General features: G+C 38.1%; 2 protein-coding genes and 1 long non-coding RNA gene across 7 annotated transcripts in view; 2 read left to right on the top strand and 1 right to left on the bottom strand.

The window, feature by feature from the left end:
- The window catches only part of PDE5A (phosphodiesterase 5A), a 149,768-nt gene extending 131,130 nt beyond the window's left edge, over window positions 1–18,638 (top strand). For all 4 annotated transcript variants that reach the window (XM_032333296.1, XM_032333298.1, XM_032333297.1 and 1 more), the window contains exons 16-21: window positions 4,685–4,785; window positions 6,963–7,040; window positions 9,268–9,331; window positions 14,892–14,966; window positions 16,334–16,417; window positions 17,953–18,638. In XM_032333296.1, coding sequence (XP_032189187.1) covers window positions 4,685–4,785; window positions 6,963–7,040; window positions 9,268–9,331; window positions 14,892–14,966; window positions 16,334–16,417; window positions 17,953–18,090 — 540 coding nt within the window. In that variant the 3' untranslated portion in view covers window positions 18,091–18,638. The remainder of the gene's footprint in view (window positions 1–4,684; window positions 4,786–6,962; window positions 7,041–9,267; window positions 9,332–14,891; window positions 14,967–16,333; window positions 16,418–17,952) is intronic.
- The window catches only part of LOC116584650, a 40,144-nt gene that overhangs the window by 12,791 nt on the left and 4,998 nt on the right, over window positions 1–22,355 (bottom strand). The window lies entirely within an intron of this gene.
- FABP2 (fatty acid binding protein 2) overlaps window positions 18,752–22,355 on the top strand; it is a 34,987-nt gene continuing 31,383 nt past the window's right edge. For both annotated transcript variants that reach the window (XM_032333303.1, XM_032333302.1), the window contains exon 1: window positions 18,752–19,114. The gene's annotated coding sequence lies outside the window, so the exon portion shown is untranslated. The remainder of the gene's footprint in view (window positions 19,115–22,355) is intronic.

The raw sequence follows: 22,355 nt of genomic DNA, 5'->3' as shown, positions 1-22,355 counted from the left end.
GGTGTAGAGAAATGCAACTGATTTCTGTGCATTGATTTTATATCCTGACACTTTACTGAATTCCTGTACAAGTTCTAGCAGTTTTGGAGTGGAGTCTTTCGGGTTTTCCACATATAGTATCATATCATCTGTGAAGAGTGATAATTTGACTTCTTCTTTGCCGATTTGGATGCCTTTAATTTCCTTTTGTTGTCTGATTGCTGAGGCTAAGACTTCTAGTACTATGTTAAATAGCAGTGGTGATAATGGACATCCCTGCCGTGTTCCTGACCTTAGCAGAAAAGCTTTTAGTTTTTCTCCATTGAGAATGATATTTGCAGTGGGTTTTTCATAGATGGCTTTGATGATATTGAGGTATGTGCCCTCTATCCCTACACTTTGAAGAGTTTTGATCAGGAAAGGATGCTGTACTTTGTCAAGTGCTTTTTCAGCATCTATTGAGAGTATCATATGGTTCTTGTTCTTTCTTTTATTGATGTGTTGTATTACATTGACTGATTTGCAGATGTTGAACCAACCTTGCAGCCCTGGAATAAATCCCACTTGGTCGTGGTGAATAATCCTTTTAATGTACTGTTGAATCCTATTGGCTAGTATTTTGGTGAGAATTTTCCCATCTGTGTTCATCAAGGATATTGGTCTATAGCTCTCTTTTTGATGGGATCCTTGTCTGGTTTTTTGATCAAGGTGATGCTGGCCTCATAAAATGAGTTTGGAAGTTTTCCTTCCATTTCTGTTTTTTGGAACAGTTTCAGGAGAATAGGAATTAGTTCTTCTTTAAATGTTTGGTAGAATTCCCCTGGGAAGCTGTCTGGCCCTGGGCTTTTGTTTGTTTGGAGATTTTTAATGACTGTTTCAATATCCTTTCTGGTTATGGGTCTGTTCAGGCTTTCTATTTCTTCCTGGTTCAGTTGTGGTAGTTTATATGTTTCTAGGAATGCATCCATTTCTTCCAGATTGTCAAATTTGTTGGCATAGAGTTGCTCATAGAATGTTCTTACAATAGTTTGTATTTCTTTGGTGTTAGTTGTGATCTCTCCTCTTTCATTCATGATTTTATTTATTTGGGTCCTCATGGTAAATAATCTTAAAGCAGTTTTACCTCCATCTTTTTATGCTTGCTCGCTGGGACTAGCTCTTCTCTGAGCCCTAGAACTAAACTGAGGAGGCCCATAACTTTTCTGGTCATTCTTTCTTCTTATCTTTTCTTTCCTTTCCTTGTCTTTCAAGAGAGACAGGGAGCAAATGAGTGGGGGTGGGTACAGAGGGAGAGAGAATCTCAAGCAGACTCCATGCCCAGTGCCAGCCTGATGCAGAGCTTGAGCCTGCGATCCCATGATCCCAAGGTTGTGACCTGAACCGAAATCAAGAGTCAGACGCTCAACTGACTGAGCCACCCAGGTGCCCCATTTCTGGTCATTCTTTTTAAGTAAAAGCCTTCTAATTACCTTAAGTCCCAAAATATGTACAGGTCTCAATTTAGAAACCAAAATATCACCGGGCGTGTTGCCCACACTTGTAGACCCAGCTACTCGGCAGTCTGAAGCAGGAGGATCACTTGAGCCCAGGAGTTCTGGGCTATAGTGCGCTATGCCAATCAGGTGTCCACACTAAGTTCGGCATCAATATAGTGACCTCCCGGCAGCGCAGGACCACCAGGTTGCCTAAGGAGGGGTGAACTGGCCCAGGTTGGAAACAGAGCAGGTCAAAGCTCCCGTGCTGATTAATAATTGGGATCGCACCTGTGAATAGCCACTGCACTCCAGCCTGAGTGCAACATATAGCCAGACCCTGTCTCTTAAAAAAAAGAAAAAGAAAAAGAAAGAGAAGAAAGAAACCAAAATGTCTAGTCCTATGTAAGTCCGGATTCTGGATTTGGTTTAAAGTCTTCAGGTTCTCCCCTTCCTGCTCTGGTTGGCTTCTTTCATCCCTACCTTGTGTTATTTCTAACTCCTTCCTCATTCCTAAACCCCATGTAGTTTCCTACCGCTCCAGACTTGGAGAGTAGGAAGGGGGAATGAGTAAGAAAAGGGGCAAGAACCTTCTCAATAGACTGGAGACTGATACTGTTAGGAATGTCTCACTCTTTGGGTCTAGTAGGTGTTTAAACCAAGTTATTTTCTTATGGGCAAGTTCATAATCCCTGTCAGGCTCCCTTATTGTGGGGTTTTTCTACCAGATGTTTTTTTAATGTGAATGGTCATCTCTGTCTACTCTATGTATGGCTCCTTCCTCAGCTCCTGAAAGTCAGATCACTCACTTTGAAAACCTTTCTGTGAAGGTTCTTTAGCCTTCTTTGTGGCCCTCTTGAAAAGGACAGGATGGAAAGGAACCCCCACCTCCAAAACTCGGAAAATGCAAGCTTCCCGTATAGTAGTAAGCTCTTCTTTACTGCCAAAGTCAATGTGGCTAGTTAACTTGTGTCTTGCCTTTTAGATTTTCCGGACAGGAATTAGACATGAGACCACTGCGGGCCCTCCCACACCCACTAGGCTACAGGAGACATATGTAGGGACTTCATGCTCCTCTTTTACCTGAGGTGACGAGGAACACGATCACACCACTCCCTAAACATCTCAGTGTGGGTGAGGGCTTAAGAGTTACACAACCAGATTGGCATCCTCATTATAAATTCTGCATACAGTCTCATACAGATTGCTAAAGTTTGTGATTGTTTAATATGAATTAGTTCATGTGTGGTTGGTGCTTAAATGACATTAGCATAAATATACAGGTTGTATTCTTTCCTATACACATTCCCTTGGGTATGGTACCAGAATTGTGGGAGTTGAATTTTGACCTTCAGCAAGAAAGCAAAAAAAAAAAAAAAAAAAAAATCCCTCCCCTTGGCTTTTGCTCATGTACCCTTTCTGTCCTATATCAAGGGGGTTGACAAGGTCACTTGCACCTGAGGCCTTACTCTTTTGCTTTGGGCACTGGCTTTGGGCTTGGAGGAGGCTGCTCTTCCTTCAGTGCTGACCTAAGCTGCCCCACTGTCTCAAGATCCAATCCCAACCACGTTGTCTCTGGGCCCCCACACACCAGCGTGCATGCCTTTGTTCTGTACGTCTTGACCGTTCGCAGAGGGCCTCCAGGCTGGCCGGTCTGAGCTGTCCAGGTTACCTCCACATGCACCAGTCTTCAGTCTGCTTTTTGCTCTGCTTCCTAAAGTTGCACGCGTTTTGTGTGATCTGCCCCAACACGATTTGTCCCACAAACCATATCATTTTTAGTGTGTAGGGTTTCAGAGCAGAGACTTTGCAGGAATCACATATTGTGTGGTAGTAGAAGCATCTGTACTTTCCTTGGGGTTTGCTATCTATGTGCCTTATTGAAAAATATAAAACTTTTATTCCAATATCCCATTTAGTTTTAAAGAAAGAAAATATGCTAACCTTTTCCTAAAGCATATTTAACAGTATCCCTATCAGAGGTACCCATGTCATTCAGTAACATAGCTTACTAAGTAGTATGTTATAAGACCATGTGTGTATTCTGTCTTTGTAAGCACCAAAACATAAGAACTTACGGTCACTGTTTTCGGAATGGAAAATAAAAACATAACAGCAAAAGAGACTTCCTTTTCCACTTGAAGTTGTTTTATGTTAAGTAAAAGTAGCGGGAGTTATTTTCTAAATAGTTTTCTTTCTGGCCTAGAATCTAAAATGACTTCATAGTTAAAAACAATGTGCATGTTTACAATCACAGATTCATTAATTAGATACACACCACAGTGTTGGCATCTAGTTACCCTCAAACCAGTGTTGCCTGCCGCACTCAGCAGTTTCCCTGTCTTTAGAACATATCCTTTGCCTCCAGATATCTTTCCTACACTTCTGGGTCTTTTTTTTTTTTTTTTCCATTGGACCTGAGATTTAGGAAGCACATCTCACTTAATTTACAGATACTATTTTGAGGATATGCTGAGTACCCAAGGAATGTTTTCTGTAGTTCAAGATGAGAGAACTACTATGCTTTAAATTACAGATAAAAAATTTTTAAAATGGTTATATGGCAAAAATGTTCCATTATTTACATCTGGATTAGCCAGCTTTTCAATATTTCTTATAGATGTTTCAACCCATGTTTGCTTTTTATCACCAGTAAGCGCACCTTTGGCTCATGTCCTGTACCCATCTGTATCAGCGTGTTCCTAAAGAATACACAGTGTTCTCAACATTGATTAAGTTAAATTATATAACTTTGCACCCAAAAAGTGTTTTTGGATTTATTACAAAAGCCATAGAGAACTGATTTCTTTAATTATCAATTGTTTAAAAGTTTCACTACTCCATTCTTCACGTCCATTAACATGGCTTTGATTTTTCAAAGGTTTCTCTTGCTGTTACAGCAATTCACCTGCCCAAAGGTCAAAGATGTAGAGTTATTAGATTTCAGGCCTGGCCCAAGACCCAAGGGGTATAAGATTTGGAAAGACATACATGTGTAGGCAAATGTACCATTATGAAACTGTCTTTTTTCTTCTTGGACACGGTGGTGGGGGTGGGAGCATAGAGGGCAAACGTCCTTTGATGGTATTTACTCTGAAGTAAGCAGCTGTCCTCTGTATTCATGAGTTCAGAACACTGGGCATGAGTTTAAGATACGTCACTCTATCTTCAGATTTTGTTCTTGTCAGCCCTTCCTCTAGGTGGAGTGCTAATGATGGTTTCTTTTTATAAAGGGCAACCAGATCCTCAGTGGCCTCTCCATTGAAGAATATAAAACCACGCTGAAAATGATCAAGCAAGCTATTTTAGCTACAGACCTAGCACTGTACATTAAGTAAGTCCTAAGAAATATTCTGTAATAAATAGGTCTTGGAGGTGTTTGCACTGTTTCAAACTTTTAAAATGCATGTTGGGAAATTTTTAGATTATAAAGACAAATGTCCTGGTGAGTCAAATGTCTTGTTTTTCAAACTATGAAGCAGTATCCTAAAGGAAGCCAGAAAAGGCTATTTCTTTGACTTATCACTTAATTCTATAAGTTCCAGAATACAGAGTTATTTGTGCTGTGGATCTACTGCTATGTCTCTAAAGTGATGTACAAAGTAAATTATCATACCCAGGTCATTCCAAGCTAGGTTGTGCAACCTAAAGATGATATAGTCTGTTTGCTTTTCCTCCTTTCCTTCACTGCCCCCTCTGCAGCTTCTGACTGTGTTACAGCTCCTTTACACTGTCATCTAAGCCTAGGTGGGCAGGAAAAGGTGCTAAGTGCCAGACAAATAAATCTTGTTTCTTTTTATTTGACCCTGGCAGAAGAATATTAATATAGAACTTTAGTTAGTGAAGTTACAGACTCAAAAATTAAAGTGGGCATTAGAGTAATATTTGTCATGCATGTATGCATTTACCTATAATTAAACTGCCTTTCTAAAAGCAAGAAAAGCCTTTGCTGCCTTCGGGCAGGCCAGTTTCCCACATGCAGACTGAGATCTTTGCTGCACTTGTAGGAGTGAGGGGAGAGGAGTCTGGAGGTCACACTCACGGGATTTCCTTGAAGCACAAAGATTCACACTCATGGCTTTAACCACTCTGATGAGAAGTAAAAACAAGTAGAACAGACACACAAAATCACATACCAGATACCCACTCCTGTACATTTAATAACAGCATCTAAAAGGGTCTGAGTCATTGGATTTTGGAGCACTTGAAAGTTAATTGGGATGAAAGAAAAGACAGCAAACTCCAGTTTATTTAAAATGACTGCAGAACAAAGATTATCAGATTATGAAGGATTTAAAAATTTCTGTAAGCACAAAGACTTCCCAGCCTTTCCAGGCCACAGGAGTCTTGCCTCTGAACCCATATGAAACCTATTTTCCATTTTTGATACTCTAATCACATACAGTCCGTTTTGTTATATAAGTGTTTCTTACATTTGTTTTGTGTCTCCAACTAGATTTTAAACACGGTCAGAAGGGCTCATGTCTTATAACTTCCCAACATGCTTAACAAGTGCTGGGCACAGAGGAGATATCACTCGACACTGAGTGAATATCATTGTACACTTTATTTGGTCTTTGCTTCAGAAGACCTTTGCTTGGGACGCCTGGGTGGCTCAGTTGGTTGGACGACTGCCTTCGGCTCCGGGCATGATCCTGGAGTCCCGGGATCGAGTCCCGCATCGGACTCCCAGCTCCATGGGGAGTCTGCTTCTCTCTCTGACCTTCTCCTCGCTCATGCTCTCTCTCACTGTCTCTCTCTCAAGTAAATAAATAAAATATTTAAAAAAAAAAAAAAAGAAGACCTTTGCTACTTTATACTGAGTATAGAATATAGAGTAATTATGAACATTATTCTACCCTATACCATAATGTGTAAGATAAATGAAATTAAACCGAAGCCATATAGATCTGATTATGCCATACCCTTAAAATTTCTTAAGTCATTCTTGGCATCAAATTTTTAACTCATATTTGTTTTATTTTCTGAAGATCATATTTAAGAATTGAAGTGACCATTATTTGTGAGCCATAGTGAAATAATAATTTGAAAATAATTTAAATTTTAAAATAATCTGTTTTACCCAAAGAAAATGGTAGAAGGGGAGAGAGTGAGATATTTTTAGTCTTTTTAATTTTTATTTTTATTTATTTATTTTAAAAGATTTTATTTATTTATTTAACAGACAGCTCATAAGTAGGCAGAGAGGCAGGCAGAGAGAGAGGAGGAAGAAGATTCCTCTGCTGAGCAGAGAGCCCAATGCTGGGCTCAATCCTAGGACCCTGGGATCATGACCTGAGCCAAAGGCAGAGGTTTTAACCCAGTGAGCCACCCAGGCACCCCAATATTTTTAGTTTTTTAAATGATGACTTCTGTATTGGATTCTAAGGTGGAGGAAAAAATTTAGAGATTTTTTTTTCCAAAAAAATTTACTCTATGGGTCTTTGTCAACCAAAGAAATAAGAGCCTGGGACTCATCATAACTACCAAATGTTTTTCTTTATTTTCAAGGAGACGAGGAGAATTTTTTGAACTTATAAGAAAAAATCAATTCAACTTAGAAGATCCTCATCAAAAAGAATTGTTTTTGTAAGTAGGTTTTTGTTCTTAAAGCTGAAGTCTTGTTACCCAATTAATTTTATCACTATCAGATTTTATTGCAATTATTTGTTACAATGTGATGATCTTAGAGGTTGTTAGATTTCTCTAGAGTGTCGTATAAAGGGCTGAATATGAATATTTATTTGAAAAGAAATGCATTTGCCAATACAAGTGAATAAATCACTCCTTTGTCCTAGAAGGACCTTTAAAATGTGGTAGAATATCAATACAAAGCTGTAAGGTTCCCTTGCTCATACTCTCAATTGTTTGGAATGGAATAGCTGAAAATAGCGGCTCAAAGACTGTGGGAGCAAGAAGGTCGCTGTGAAGTGTTCACTTCTCTTGAGTGATGGCAGAGTAGCACAGTCAGAACACCAAGATGTCCATTCCCCTCCCCTGTACACCTGTCCTTCCCTTCTAGCTGCAGAGACCATCCCTTCGGTTTTAGCATTCCTACCTTTGTCACGGCAAGAACCGGATCCATCACAAAGAACAGGCGGTCAATCATAGAGAAAAGAATGACTCAGAACACCAAGGAGAGTGCTATCATAATTTTGAAATCAACATTTCTTTAAATGGATTGATACTACTTAGCATGCAAAAGAAGATGCAAATTTTAAGGAAACAATGCACAAATGCCCAGCTTGTCTGTTTTGTTCTGCACAATCATGCTTGACTTCTTAGCCTCAAAATGTTTTTCATAACAGTTCCTTAGAAAAGTAGAGACCTGTAGGGGCGCCTGACTGGCTCAGTCGGTAGAGCATGCCTCTTGATCTTGGGATTATAAATTCAAACCCCAAACTGAGTGTAGAGATTACTTAAAAATTTAAAAAAAAAATTTTTTTTTTAGAAGTATAGACATGCCACTGTAGTTAGTGAACAGTTTGTCCCAATAACAAAAAAGAAATCCAAAGGCATTTCCAAGTCTGCAGCTGCTCCCACTGCCGGGTCCTACGTGCTTGCGGAGAAGAGCTCCCAGTTCTAGAGCACAATGTCCCATGAGCACCCGTTTTTCAGATTTTAGTGACGCTCACTGAGGGGCATAGTCTTCTCTGGGGAAGACAGTTTATACTGATGAGCACCGAAATCCTGTATGACAGCGGGTTTATAGTGATTGCAGATATCTCTCCTGCACCCGCTTCTCCAAGAGAGTTGGTAGAAGAGGTCGAGTAGCAGCAGCAAACCACTTCCTTTTTGCCTCACAAATTTAAAGGAGAACGTGCTTTTAGGTTGGGTTTCCCTGCAGGGACGAGGGATACATCCCTTTACTGCAAGTGTTTCTGTATTACAGCGATGGCCTTTCTGCTTCTTCATTCAAACGAAATTATTACAGACATGCCTCTGGCTCCAAGATGGGAAACATTGCACTAAGTACAGAGCCATTGTCATATGACAGTTATGCTATTGAGTTTCTAGAGCTGTATCGACACCAGAGCTCAGCATGACTTTCGCTTCTCTCAACCACAGAAAGACGAAAGGGCACTGTCCTCTCATTTCCCCCTTTTTCTGGCAGATACTGTTTAAGTCAGAACTTTTCACACAGAAAGAAGTCACTTCATATGCTGAGGTCAGCATTGGGATGACCCACCATCATTCTTGCTCTCCTAGAACTTCTATCAGTAGAATATCTGGTGTTCCCCTTTAATGGCAAATTACTAGTAGATAATGTGTTTTCATCTTAGTGTCACTGAGAATGGGATACCAAGGTGAAAAAAAAATAGTAACAGCAGGTAAGCTTTTGCCCAGAGGTTAGTAATTTCTCTCCCTGTGCCAATCTGGAACTAAAGGAGGCAGTTTTAGGGCAAATCCCAATAGTTCAGTGGACAGCCAAAACCGTGACACAATGCTGTTGCTAAATCAATCAAACTTTAGAAAAATTGTTTCTGTTTCTTTAGTCTTTATAAGCAGCCATCCTACATAGGTTGGGGGCTTTAAATTTAAAGTTTTTACCAGTAACTATTTACCAAGAGTATATATTTGCATAAAAAGGAGGGGGAGAAAAACCATGAGAGACTGTGGACTCTGAGAAACAAACTGAGGGTTTTAGAGGGGGGGGTTGGGTGAGCCTGGCAGTGGGTACTAAGGAGGGCATGTATTGCATGGAGCATTGGGTGTGGTACATAAACAATGAATCCTGGAACACTGGAAAAAATTAAATTTAATTAAAAAAAAAAAAAGTAAATCGTAGCCTTGGGCTTCTTTTTTCCCTTAACAGAGCGATGTTGATGACAGCTTGCGATCTCTCTGCCATTACCAAACCCTGGCCTATTCAACAACGGGTATGTTGCTTGCTGATAGTAAAAGCAGGGATTAAAAAGTCAAAGGAAGAAAAGTCTGTATTCTAAAATAGCTTCGGGAGTATTTGTGGTATTTTTTCTAATTTTTTAAGTGACATTAAAAGCAGATAATTGGACATAAACAGGTTTTTTTTTTTTAGAAGATTCCTTAGCATTTACTAATATTTATAAGATACAGTAAGAGAGAGAACCTGTATTAACACAGCAAAAATCTAGCTGTTGATAATCTTTAATTCCAGTACTTCTGGCTCACTTGGGAATATTTTTAGCACATTTTTTTAATAACCTTGAAAAACAGAAGCAGCAAATTATTTTTCTTTTTATGATTTTTCTTTATGGTTTGCCTTCTAGGCTATACCTCAGCTCCAAGTAGGCATTAATGAGTAGAACTTAAACATTTCCTGGGGCTTATAAATATAGGAAATGTTGATATAAGGTGTCAGGAAGGATGTGATCAGGGCCTGTGGCCAGGAGGCTAGAAATATATCCTTCTCTCTAAATAAGTAACTGCCATAACATTTCGCAGAGGCAGTAAAGGCCCTGGGCTCAGACAAGGGATGGCTGTACATACAGTGCTACATATATCGTGCTTTGGGTTTTTAATCCTAAGTGCACTACGCAAGACTGTTGACAGTCTGCTGCTGGTCAGGGCTGGGCTCTGAGCTGCACAGTCATGGAGGCCAGTGACAGGTTCATCTCATAAAACACAAATGCTGAGAAAACAAGATTAGAAATGGACTCCGCAGGCACCATAGCTGCCGACGTGCTGGAAGCACTCAAGAAAGATGGTCTTCATGGACTGTCCTGCTCCGTAATAAATGGGACTATCTGCCCATTTCCAAATAGGGAAGAGGGTGGAAGAGGGAAGAATTTGTTTTTTCATTTATCTTTTCAGCTTAATCAGATCCCAGAAAGGTAGAGCCATGAGGTGGGGGATCCAGACATAAAAAATAATACTTAAAGCCTCTAATTAAAATAGTTTGGTATTGGTGATAGACCAGTGGACACAATAGAGCATTGAGAATTGCATAGAACATTTAGTGTATAATAAAGATAGCATTTCAAATAACTGGGGGAAGAGACTTTTTTTGAAATAATCTTAGGGTGACTTTCCCATCTTCCATAACCAGATGCCAAAAGACAAAATTGGATGTACTTTGCATACTTACATTCCAAATGGAGCATAGAGTCCACTGTAGAGAATTAAACCATAGAAGTACTAAATAAAAACATCTGTGGATTCTTCTATAACTTAGGAGTAAGAAAACTTACCTAACTATGGCTCAACATTTAGAAACAATGGGAAAGATTAATAAACTTGATTACATAAAAATTTTTTAAAAAGCAAATTTTTGCATGGTAAAAGACACTGTAAGCAAAGTAAAAGTAAATGAGAAACTGATAAAAATATTTACAACTTATGTTTTATATTTAATACCCCAACATTAAAGAACTCATAAAAATAGAGAAGAAAAACAACAACAATCCTTCAGAAAAATGGGCCAAATTTTTGAACAAAAAGTTGATGGAATGTGAATGGCTCTTACTCATTTGCAGAGGTCCTCAGAACCTCATTCATAAGAAGAACTACAAATAAACTTGACACAGAAAAGCTTGTATAGAATCTCGTAACAGGGGGCACCTGGGTGGCTCAATCCTTAAGTGTCTGCCTTCAGCTCAGGTCCTGATCGCAGAGTCCTGGGATCAAGCCTGGTGTCGAACTCCCTGTTCAACAGGAAGCCTGCTTCTCTCTCTCTCACTCTCCCCTGCTTGTGTTCCCTCTCTTGCTGTATCTCTCTGTCAAAGAAATAAATAAAATCTTAAAAAAAAGAATCTCATAACAGCTCCATTCCTAATATGGTAGTATTATATATGGCAGACATGTTCCAAGATCCCCAGTGAATGCCTGAAACCACAGATAGGACTGAACCCTTATATATACTATGTTTTTTCCTATGTATACATCACTATGGTAAAGTTTAACTTATAAATTAAGGACAGGAAGAGATTAACAACAATAACTAATAATAAAATAGAACAATTCTAACAGTATACTATAAAAGAAGTTATGTGAATGTAGGGTCTCTCTCTCTCTCTTATTTGATTGCACTCTCCCTCCTCCTCTTCGTGATGATAGGAGTTAATAAAGTGGAGAGGTAGTGGGGTGGATGATACAGGCATTGGGATGGAGCGTTAGGCTTCTGTTGGCTTCTGACCATTTATCAGAGGGAGGATCATCTGCTTCTGGACCGCAGTTTGAAACCATGGAAAGCAAAACTGTGGATAAGGGAGATTACTCTGGTCAGGACTAGAAACAACCCAAACGTCGATCAGCAGGAGGATAGCTAAACATACTGTAGTGTATTCCATATAACTCACACAAGTTGTATGAACTACTTAATATTGTAGTGTATTCCTTATTCCTTATATATTCCTTATATAGTGTAATATTTATTCCTGTAGTGTATCCACTTAAACAGTGGAGTACTGCTCAGCAGTAAAAAGAAACTCACCATTGATACATGTGATAACACGATGAGTCTCATAAACACCATACAGAGCAAAAGAAGCCAGACCCAGAAGAGTATGTTCTGTGACTCCATTTCTATGAAGTTCTAGACTAGGCAAACTAATCTCTGGGGAAAGAAATAAAATAGTGATTGTGAGGGGAGAGAGGAAAGAAGGGGCAGGAAATCTCTGGGAAGGGTCATAGAAGTGATAGAAGTATTCTGTATCTTGGATGGGGAATTTATTACATAGTTATATGCGTTGGTCAATACAGTGAACTCATGAACTGTGCGATTCAAAGTATGTAAATTCTACTTCATTTAAAAACAAACAAACAGGGACACCTGGGTGGCTCAGTTGGTTAAGCGGCTGCCTTCGGCTCAGGTCACGATCCCAGCGTCCTGGGATCGTTGTCCGCGGGGAGCCTGCTTCTTCCTCTGACTCTGCCTGCCACTCTGTCTGCCTGTGCTCGTGCTCTCCCTCTCTCTGACAAATAAATAAATAAAATCTTAAAAAACAAACAAACAAACAAACACTGAGATACTATATCTTACTTGTCCAGTTGGCAAAATCCAAAAGACTTCATGAGATACTCTGCTCGGGAAGTTGAGGGAAAACAGGAATGCAAAATACTATAGCTTTTTGGAAGTTTATAAATACATTCATCTACCATTACTTCTAGGCACCTTATCCCAAAGATATACTGGAAAGAACATAAAAAGATATTTATACAGGGCTACTCACTGTAGTACTATTTGTAATGGCAAAGACCGGAAGTAACCCAAATATTCATCAGTAGGGTACTGACTGAGTAATTTACAGCACATTTACACGATGAGTTCTATGCAACTGTAAAAAAAAATGGGGGAGTATCTGTATACTACTACGGAGCGATTACAAGAATGTATTTTTAAGTGAAAAAAGCAAGGTATAGAAAAAAGTATATTGTACTCTACCATTTATCTAAGAAGAGGGTAAAATATGAATATGTGTACATATTTGCTTCATATTTTAAAAACCCAGGATTTACTACAAAAAAGTTAATGATTCCCTGTAAGGGAAGGAGGAAATAGCACTTAGGGAACAGAAATGGAAGCTAGAGTTGCTGAGTGTACTAGTTTTGTAGATTTAACTTTGGAATGGTTTAAATCATTTCTAAAATCATAAAATTGAATTTTAAGTATCCATAAGCCTTGAAAGTAAGTGAAACAAGCCTGATTTTGGTTGCAAAACCATACATGAAGGGAACTATTTCATTCCAAGTGACATTAAAACAATACTTTGACCATGTATCTCTAGTGGAGTGTACCCTAAAAACAAAAAGGAATTACCAAAAAAAGCTTTAAACTGTTTTCAGTAATCTTACTATTAGTGGTGATTTTGCCTAGATACTCAATCACTGCTTTAGATGATGCGGGATAAAAGCAAATAAAAAATACTGTAGTAGAAAGATAAACGTGGATAAGGTTGGGCAGAAATGGTGTAGTTCTGAATTTGAATTGAAATGTTGTATGGACTTCTGTTGTGTCCTAGCTCCATCATCTAAAAGGGCTTAAAAATAATGACCAACCTGGTGGTAATGAACAAACCTGGTGCCCATATTGAGGTTTCTAAGTACTTCATTTTGAAGGAATAAGGGCTCTGAAAAGAAACAGCTGATAGCAGTTCTAAAGCAGGACATGAACAAAATGAGCCTAGAACATCTTATTGTATCAGAAAGCAGGGAAGCTATTAAAGACTGGTAGGGTTTTTTCAAAAGAACAGAGAAGCCAACTTAATAAGCTCCCACTGGCTGAGATGGGACAATCTGAGTATCAATAAGGATTGAAATCCATTAAATATGTTTCCATCTAAAAGTTCGAATTAGTAATAAAAATAATAAAACGAAACCTTCCCTGGTCATCCTTGATAGTTGCTTGGAAACCAGGTTGCTTTTTGTCAAATGGCAATTAAAGTGGAAAAAATCAAGCATTTCTCCTGCTTTTCTTATATGAATCGTGCTTTAGAGTAACTAAATAATTGATGAGGGGAACTTTCTTTTTATTGTACTTCAACTAATAAAAGAAAAAGAAATGATCGCTTTGAATATCACCTTTTTTAGCCCCTAAAGTAGTGGATCTAGACGAAGATCATTCCTGGTGTTTAATATTACAAAAAGAGAGGCAGCCAGGCTTTATATGGCCCCTGATGGAGGTACACAGCAATGCCTATGAAGCAGCCAAAAAAAAAAAAAAAAAAAAAAAAAAAATCTAATCAAGCATCTAGATCTTATTAGCAGTGTGTGGAAATACAGGGCACAGAGGAACGTGAAATGACGTCATGGGAATGCAATCAGCAAAATCCACATAGAGGAGAACTGCAGGATAAACAACCCAGTTTACCTAACAACAAAAACAAAAAATGATAAGGACAATTTTTGAAAAGAGGAAGAACATGTAGATTAAAATAAATTTAGGGCGCCTGGGTGGCTCAGTTGGTTCAGTGACTGCCTTCATCTCAGGTCGTGATCCTGGGGTCTCAGGATGGAGTTCCGCATCACTGCTTCTCCCTTTGACCCTCCCCGCTCTCATATTCTCTCTCACTCACTCTCTCTCTCTTTGACTCTCAAATAAATAAAATCTCTAAAAAGTAAATAAATAAACTTGAAAGTCATATCTGTCTATCAATCACCATGTACACCCCTATATTGATACCGTGTTTTTCACAGCACCTGACATAACAGGTACTTAACAAATAGCTCATTGATTATATACACAGATGGGCACACTCTATCTTTCCCCCACTGATTGCTAAAGTTGAAATAACTGTTGCTTTTTTCTGCCTAATTACAGGTTATAAACTCTAGCCTTGGTGATTAGGCACATATTTAAAAGCAAATAAAATATCATTTCTATTACTCGTTATTGTTTTATTATCTTTTTACTGAAATGGTTGAAAACTAGCTTTGGTAGATTTCATTATCTTTATTCAAAGTCTCTATTTTACAGAGTTGTATGCTTTTAATTGCCAAAACTTAATCGGTTATTTATTTCAGATAGCAGAACTTGTAGCGACTGAATTTTTTGACCAAGGAGACAGAGAGAGAAAAGAGCTCAACATAGAGCCTGCTGTAAGTATGAGACCTAGTTGGTAGGAATTATTCAAATACACTTGTTTAGTTTAGACTTCTTACACTTTCTGTGGGATATTAGGAACACAGTTTCTTTTCATTTTAGTTTTTAAAACATCCTTCTTATTAAAAGATTACATATAAAAAGAATATGTTTATTACAGAAAACAAAAGCAAATAAAAGACAAAAAAGACTCTTTGGGCCATCATATTGTACCTACGTTTTTGTAATTTGTTTTTTCTATTTCAACATCGTAAGCTATTTTCATTCTAATGGATATTCTTATGCGTATTATTTATGATGATCACATGAAACAGACGGAGCCACAGTTTACCTACTTCCTTTGGTGTCATGTCTGCAACGTTCACTAGGACCAGCAGCACTTTGATAAACGTCTTTGTTGCTAATGACAGTTTTCATTCTCTTGTTAGGACAGATTCCCAGAATTGCTGTGTTGAAGGGCACAGATTTTTAAAGGTTTTTGAGACATACTGGCTCTCACAGACAAGAGTAAGAGTCTTCTCAAACCATTTCTGGCTTTTGGAGTACACTTTTCCTAAAAATGAAGCATAGAGTCTTTTTTTTTTTTTCAATTCAAATGGACATTTATCAAGTCCGTATTAAAGGGACATGGTCCTCACCCCCTCCCTGTGTACAGTTCCATCCAGTCTGCTCGCTCTTTAGCCTCAGCTGGGCACATCCTGTGTCTCACTAGTCTTTCACAGTTACTCCCTGTCTTCTGATGTAATGGTGGGCTCATTCCAAGGCTCAGAACCTTCTTAGAAAGCGGTGGGTAGGAGAGTGATGATCACCGCTAATGGGGAATTTGCTTCATTTTAAACAAGCACTTAGTGCAGACTCATTGCTTCCCATGGCCAGTGCCGGGCTTGTCTGCTGCTCCAGTCATGACCTCCTGGGAATAATCAGGATGACATCTGCATAATTATCCTTCAGAAAGCTCTCTGCATGAATTGAATCGTAATCAGCTGTAGCCTCAGTGACTTCTTCCACAAAGCTGAGGGTGTTCCACTCCATATCAGTAGACGATTCAAAGCTGTGTGTTCTCCAGATACACGGCAGTGGTCGACTCTGGGTCAATGGTTGACTCTAGACGAGTGATCAATGCCACGGGTAGAGTGGGAAAAGCCGACCAGGATGAACAAGCCAGATAGGATTAGGGTATCCCTGAGCCCAGTGCCAGCAGAGTGCAGGAGACCGAGGGGGAAAGAGACAGATAGGCTTGTGTCTGGCCTTTCTCAGCTAACAAAGCGATTGATGTTTTGGGGGCCAACTTGAATTGTGTTCTTTAAGTAACTAGATGTGTGTGTGTGTGTGTGTCTGTCTGTTTCTGTGTTTGTATTTTCAGGATCTAATGAACAGGGAGAAGAAAAATAAAATTCCAAGTATGCAAGTTGGGTTCATAGATGCCATCTGCTTGCAACTCTATGAGGTATGTATATGAAAACAGACTTGCTAAACTTAGACTGTGTTATGAATTAAAACCTCAAGTAAATTGAAGCGATTAACACTAGGCTGTTTTTTGGGGTTTTTTTCTGATGAACATGCTGTTTGCATTGAAGAAAGAACACATTTTACATATGATTTTTCTCAGTCATCTGTGTATGACTATCTGCTGAGTGCCTACTCTGTGCTAGACTAGCAAACTGATATGAGAATACTAAAAAGAATTATATGTCAGTGTTACCTTTAGGAGGGATTCTGTGCATACTCTGTCAGCATATTCTTTTTTAAGTTTAGGCCTAAATAAAGAAAAAAATTATCCAGCTTTTTCTCATTGTATAATGTAGCTTTAATATTATTAAAATTTCTATGAGGATGTAAAGGAGATAACTGGACAAATATTACAAGTTCCCATTTCCTTATACCTTCTGGCTTGGGATTTTTATTCTTTTAGATAAATATATTCTCCCTAAAACATCCCAGTTTGCTAGTTTAGATGCTTATTCCCAAAGTACAGAAAGTAGACACTATCCTTGTTTTTAAAGTTTATATAGGAAACCATCTTAAGTTTTAATTATTTGGGAAAAGCACATTTTTTCATAGAGTTATCATAGAATGTCAAGACCCAAAGAAACCCTAGAATCTTCTAATCCAGACATTTCACAATTCAGTAACTTCTTTCTCCTCCATTTCATATATGTGTATGGATTTATTTCATTTGAATCTGCTGTTAAATTCTATGTAATATTGATATGTGTTTTTACTATTATTTATTACAGAGTCATTATAGAAAACTAAGAGAATTCCACTACTCAGACAACTACTGTTAATACTTTAGTGTATATGCTTTATGAAATTTTTGCATTTTTTTCACTTCGCAAATTTGGTTTTTGTAATTTATAATACATCATAATGTGTATTTTTTCATGTCATGTGTGTTTCTGTGATATTTTTAAAGGCTGCAAAATAGTAACATAATATACCTAACCCTGTTGTTGGGTATTTAAAGTTATTTTCAGAGTTTCTCTATTACAAAGAAACCTGCAGTGAGCATTTTGTATCTAAATATGTGTGGCACTGATAATTGGTAAATAATACCATTAATAAGTTAATTTTTATCATGATCTCTGATACAAGTCTATTTAAGTACGTTGTATAAAACTGTTTTATAGGAAAACACAAATAAGCAGTTCCTGACAGGATCACACTTCAGGAGAGCCATCTGTACTACCAAAAAGCAAAATGTATTATTTCCCTGAGAAGTGGATTCCATACAGATCTGTCTCTATTGTAACTCAATAAGGTTACTTTGGAATGTATGTGTATGCTCTATCTCTCATCACCTACTCCTTGTCTGCACAGATTAAGAGAACTCAGTCATAAATGATCTGCATATTTGTGAAAACCCTACAGTGGGCCTGCTGGTGAAATGAGTGTGAGATTGTGGCTCTTGGGAATAAGCCCGAGGAGGGGGCTTATTTCTTGGATGCCTTCTAGTTGTTTGCTTTCTTTTTCTTTCTTTAGGCCCTGACCCATGTATCAGAGGACTGTTTCCCTTTGCTGGATGGCTGCAGAAAAAACAGGCAAAAATGGCAGGCTCTCGCAGAACAGCAGGAGAAAATGCTGATTAATGGGGAGAGCAGCCAGGCCAAGCGGAACTGAGCGGTCTGTTCACGCCGAGTTCAACTTTACAGACCGTGTATTCTGCCATATGTCTAGTTTTGCTATACACTGTACAAGTTTAGTGTATACTTTGCCACTGCTGTATTTTTATTTTTGCACAACTTTTAAGGGCACAGCATGAAATGTTTTTAGGGGACTATTACATATTTTCTGTATATTTGTTTTATGCCACTGATCTGAGATTATCAACGACACCCACTCACTCTTAGCACATGGATAAGAGCTCTGTTTGTGATATGTTGTGTACTACAAAGTGCAAGTTAAATTCTTGTGCTGAGATTTTTTGTTTTATTTAGGGGGAATTTTAGGGGTTTTGTTTTTTGCTTGGGGGTTTTAAATAATTGTTTTTGTGTTTTCTGAATTACCAATCTTTTAAAGAATGTTTGGAATCCTCATTCTCAAAAATAGTCTAGGAGAAAATTGAATGTATTCTGTGACATTTAAAACCTATCTTTTTTTTTTTTTTCTCTATCATAGGATAGAGAAAAGTGCTGGCCTAGTGGATTTAAGGGGAAAGGATAGTATTTGTCAACAAAAAAGTAAAACTCTGAAACAAATGGCAAGTACTATAAGGCGGTATGGTAAAGAAAAGGTATTGTTAATTGATTTGCTGTTTTTGTTAGTGAGCAGGAAGGACAGAACTCTTTCATTTCAGTACATCTGTCTATGCAAACACTACCCACAAAACCCCTGCAGTCTACCCTCTCTGATGGAAAGCAGGGAAAACCTTAGGAGGAGACACTGATTTCATGGGCTGAAGTCCATGGTCCTTGACTTTACTGAGGGATGGATGTGATCCAGAAATGGAATGGCCATATCTGTCTGTCAGTGAAAAGAAACATTCTGTTGGAAGAGTCCTCTGAGAGTCAGTGTTTTGAATATTGAACTTCCTCTTTTAAATAACTTCCTTATCGTTTCTCCTACAAACCATAGTTTATAAGTGAACAGTTTAAGTCTTGACAGAAAACTGAGAATAAAAGTGATATTGGAGCACTGACCCAAGGTAAGATATGACTGCAGATAAAAGGTAAAATGAATCATTATTTTTCTTTGTCAAAGGAAGCATAGAGAGTAGTTTTAATTGTATAAACAGAAAGGGGCTATCCTTGATGTTCGGGTCAAAAATTAAATTGACGAAGCAGGAGAGGAGGAGAGCTTAGGCCTGAATAAAACTTAAGCTTATTGAGTCTGCAGCTGAGAAACTGCCATATTTCAGTTTATAGGACTAGTCAACTCGGAATCACTGAAGTTTGGGTGTGTGCACTAAATGCTGACCCTGAGCTTAAAGGTTGTTGATACTTTTCATAGCTTTTTAGCACATTTAGAAAACGTTAACATTGTCTTAGATTTGAGCCCATTTATCATGTGTACCCTAAATACACATTCATTCATCATTAGAGAAGCAGATACTGAATAGAGCAACTGGTTCAGGAAAGGAAAATCTGTTCCAAGCATGCAGAAATGTTTGGACTCAAGGAAAGTAGGAAGAGAAGTATTTGTCTGATTTGTTAACCACCAAAAAAAGTTTCTGAGTTTCAGTCACCAGTTGGGTAGAAAATCTCTTGGGGACATGGTGCAGCATCCTCAAACTGCCTAAAACTCAATATCCTCATTGCGTTTTTAAAATTCTGAGTGTGAATCTTACATAATGTGATTTTATTCTTAACATTCATGTAAAAAAAATTGTCTTGCCATTACTTTAGAGTGGTAAATGCTGGTCTAGGAAGTTACCAACTGTTTGTTACTATATGTGTAATTGTTGTAAAACTTGTATTTTGAGGATTTTTATTCAGTTTTTATTTGACGTCATATAGGTGAGATCTGTAACGTTGCCTCTTGGTGGCGCTGGTGTGTAAATTACACAGGCTGTCACTAAAATAATGTATCTATATACTGGTATACACCCATGCATGCAGACATAATTCTTTAGTATAGAAAAATTGTTTAAAGAAGAGCAGTCTTTGGTAACGTATTTATCATACACCTTGTGATTTAGCAGCTATGCTAAAATCTGTAATCATGTACTTTAGTAGTTTTTTAGACCCATCTAATATGTCACTGAGATGTATGGAGGTTTTGTATGTGTGCCATTTTAACAAACAAGAAGTTCTATGTAGATTAGAAATTGTTTGGTTTCCTTTAGATAATGGTTTATTTTACTTTACTAGTTTAGCATTAAAAGAAGTTGGGTAGCACCATGCCTGTTCTATTGTGAAGTTTTAGTTCTTACAAGAAGAGTACTTCTTTAGGACCAGTTAGATGGTTCAAATAATTTTTACTTTTTAGGAAAATCATTCCATACGTAGGTTTTCTGGTACATGGGCACAAATCGAAGCTTTTGTTCTTATGTGAGTTTTTTTTTCCAGTATCTTCCCAAGTTGGAAAAAATCTATTTATAGTCCTTCCTCCCCTGCAATGTATCTGTATTACTAGTAAGAAGCTGTTTTTTTCCTAATGTTGTTGTAGTTATAGCTGAATGACGACATATCATTTCAATTTTCAGCCCCAGAAGTGCCCACTATTTTACTAAGTCGTTAAAAGATGTCTATAAAATTGCCAGGCCTTATATTTTTCGCAGGATTGGCCCTTGCCAGTCACAGTCCTTTTTGAACCTGTGTGAGTCACTTAACCTCTGTGTGCCTGAACAAGTGTTATTAGAGGAGTCATGCTTGGGCAAAGCCTCTGTCTTCATGGAGGATGTCACAGAAGGCAGCCACCACGGCAGCCCTCATGGGCCCTGGAGACCACTGTCAGAAGTGGGATACTGGGCTGCAGAGCACGTATATAATCCCACATGTCACTTCCTCTGTTTCAAAGACTGAAAAAAAGATAATACATTTATTTGGTTTCTCATTCACAAGTGAATGTGAAATTTTGAGTACCTTGCCTCAAGGGACAAACTCTGGGGAGTCATGTTGTCATCAGTTTTTTGTTAATCTGAAGAATAGTTTCTATTAGATGGGAGCACAGAGATTAGAAAGTGTATGAAAATACACTGGAAATCTTGGGATCTGGGAGGAAACTGGTCACAGATCTGTTCTTGCCTAGCAGTACAGTGCCTTTATTTTCAGCATAGAGCACAAATGTTAGACATACTCTGATCTGATTTTCAAGTTTTCTGTGTTTTTCACCAGATTTTACTCCTAATGCTTGATAGGTCATCACAAGCAATTGCTGTTGTTTTGGTTTTTATTTTGATTTGATTACAAGAGTGATTTTAAGATGAGAAGAGGAAAAGGTGAAATTGCCGTCCTGTCCTGTGAATGAGTGTAGTTGAAATCAGGTGGTATAACTGAATTGCTCAGTATCAGACATGGAACAGTCCACCCTTTATTGAGTCCCTGTGACACAACAGGCACTGTGCTCCGCAGCGACCTCAAGTTGCCCACAGTCTGCAAAAAGGGCTAGATGAGAGACTTACCAGCTTCTGATCCTGCCAACTGAACCTGAAAATATAGGGTACCTTATATCACTTGCATTGTCATCTATAACATATGTATTATAGACAGTTTTCCAAGGACCTTCTTTACCTGGAACTTACTAAGACTCCATCAGTGAATATCCTGTCTTCTTACAAATATGCATCATTTACCCTGTTGGTACCTTAAAGAACACCTTAGGTAAGGAGTCATGTATTCTACTATATAGAGTTTTTTTTCCCATATGCTAGCCAGGTAGAGATTACTCAGAGTTCTTTTAGATTGTTAAACTGTGCACAGTTTTGGACCCCTTCTGCTGCCCTCCAGGGAGCAAGGAAGAAAGTACTAAAGCTCACTTCACCTTTCCATATGTTTCTCAAAAGCCTGTGTAAACGTGTCTTAATAAATGTCGTTGAAAGCAGTGTAAATAGTTGAAAATATAAATTTCTATTACAGTTTAAGAAAACCTTATGAATCATCACTAGCCACTGTTAATATCTATTTGTATTCTTATACCTTTTTCAATATATTTGAACAAATATATAGTTTCTGGCACTATTTTTGTACTAGGATAAAGGAGTTATTATGTATATTATGTTTAGCTTTTAAGTCCTTTTAAATAACTGCGACTGTTGATTTCATGTGTTTCCTCTCCCCCACCATAAGAACCATTTCCGATGACTCTTCTATGACAAAATCACTTTAAAGGAACACCTCCCCACCTCTGATGCCCATAAAATCAAGAGATGGTCAGGGTGGTCTTCTGTTGTGCAAACTCTTCACCTGTTGGTTGTTAACTCATTTTGCTATGCTTTGTAAAAATAA

The sequence above is a fragment of the Mustela erminea genome, chromosome 2, assembly GCF_009829155.1.
Source record: "Mustela erminea isolate mMusErm1 chromosome 2, mMusErm1.Pri, whole genome shotgun sequence".
NCBI lineage: Eukaryota > Metazoa > Chordata > Mammalia > Carnivora > Mustelidae > Mustela > Mustela erminea.
The sequence above is the reverse complement of the archived record's forward strand: the minus strand, read 5'-3'. Positions and strand labels throughout refer to the sequence as shown.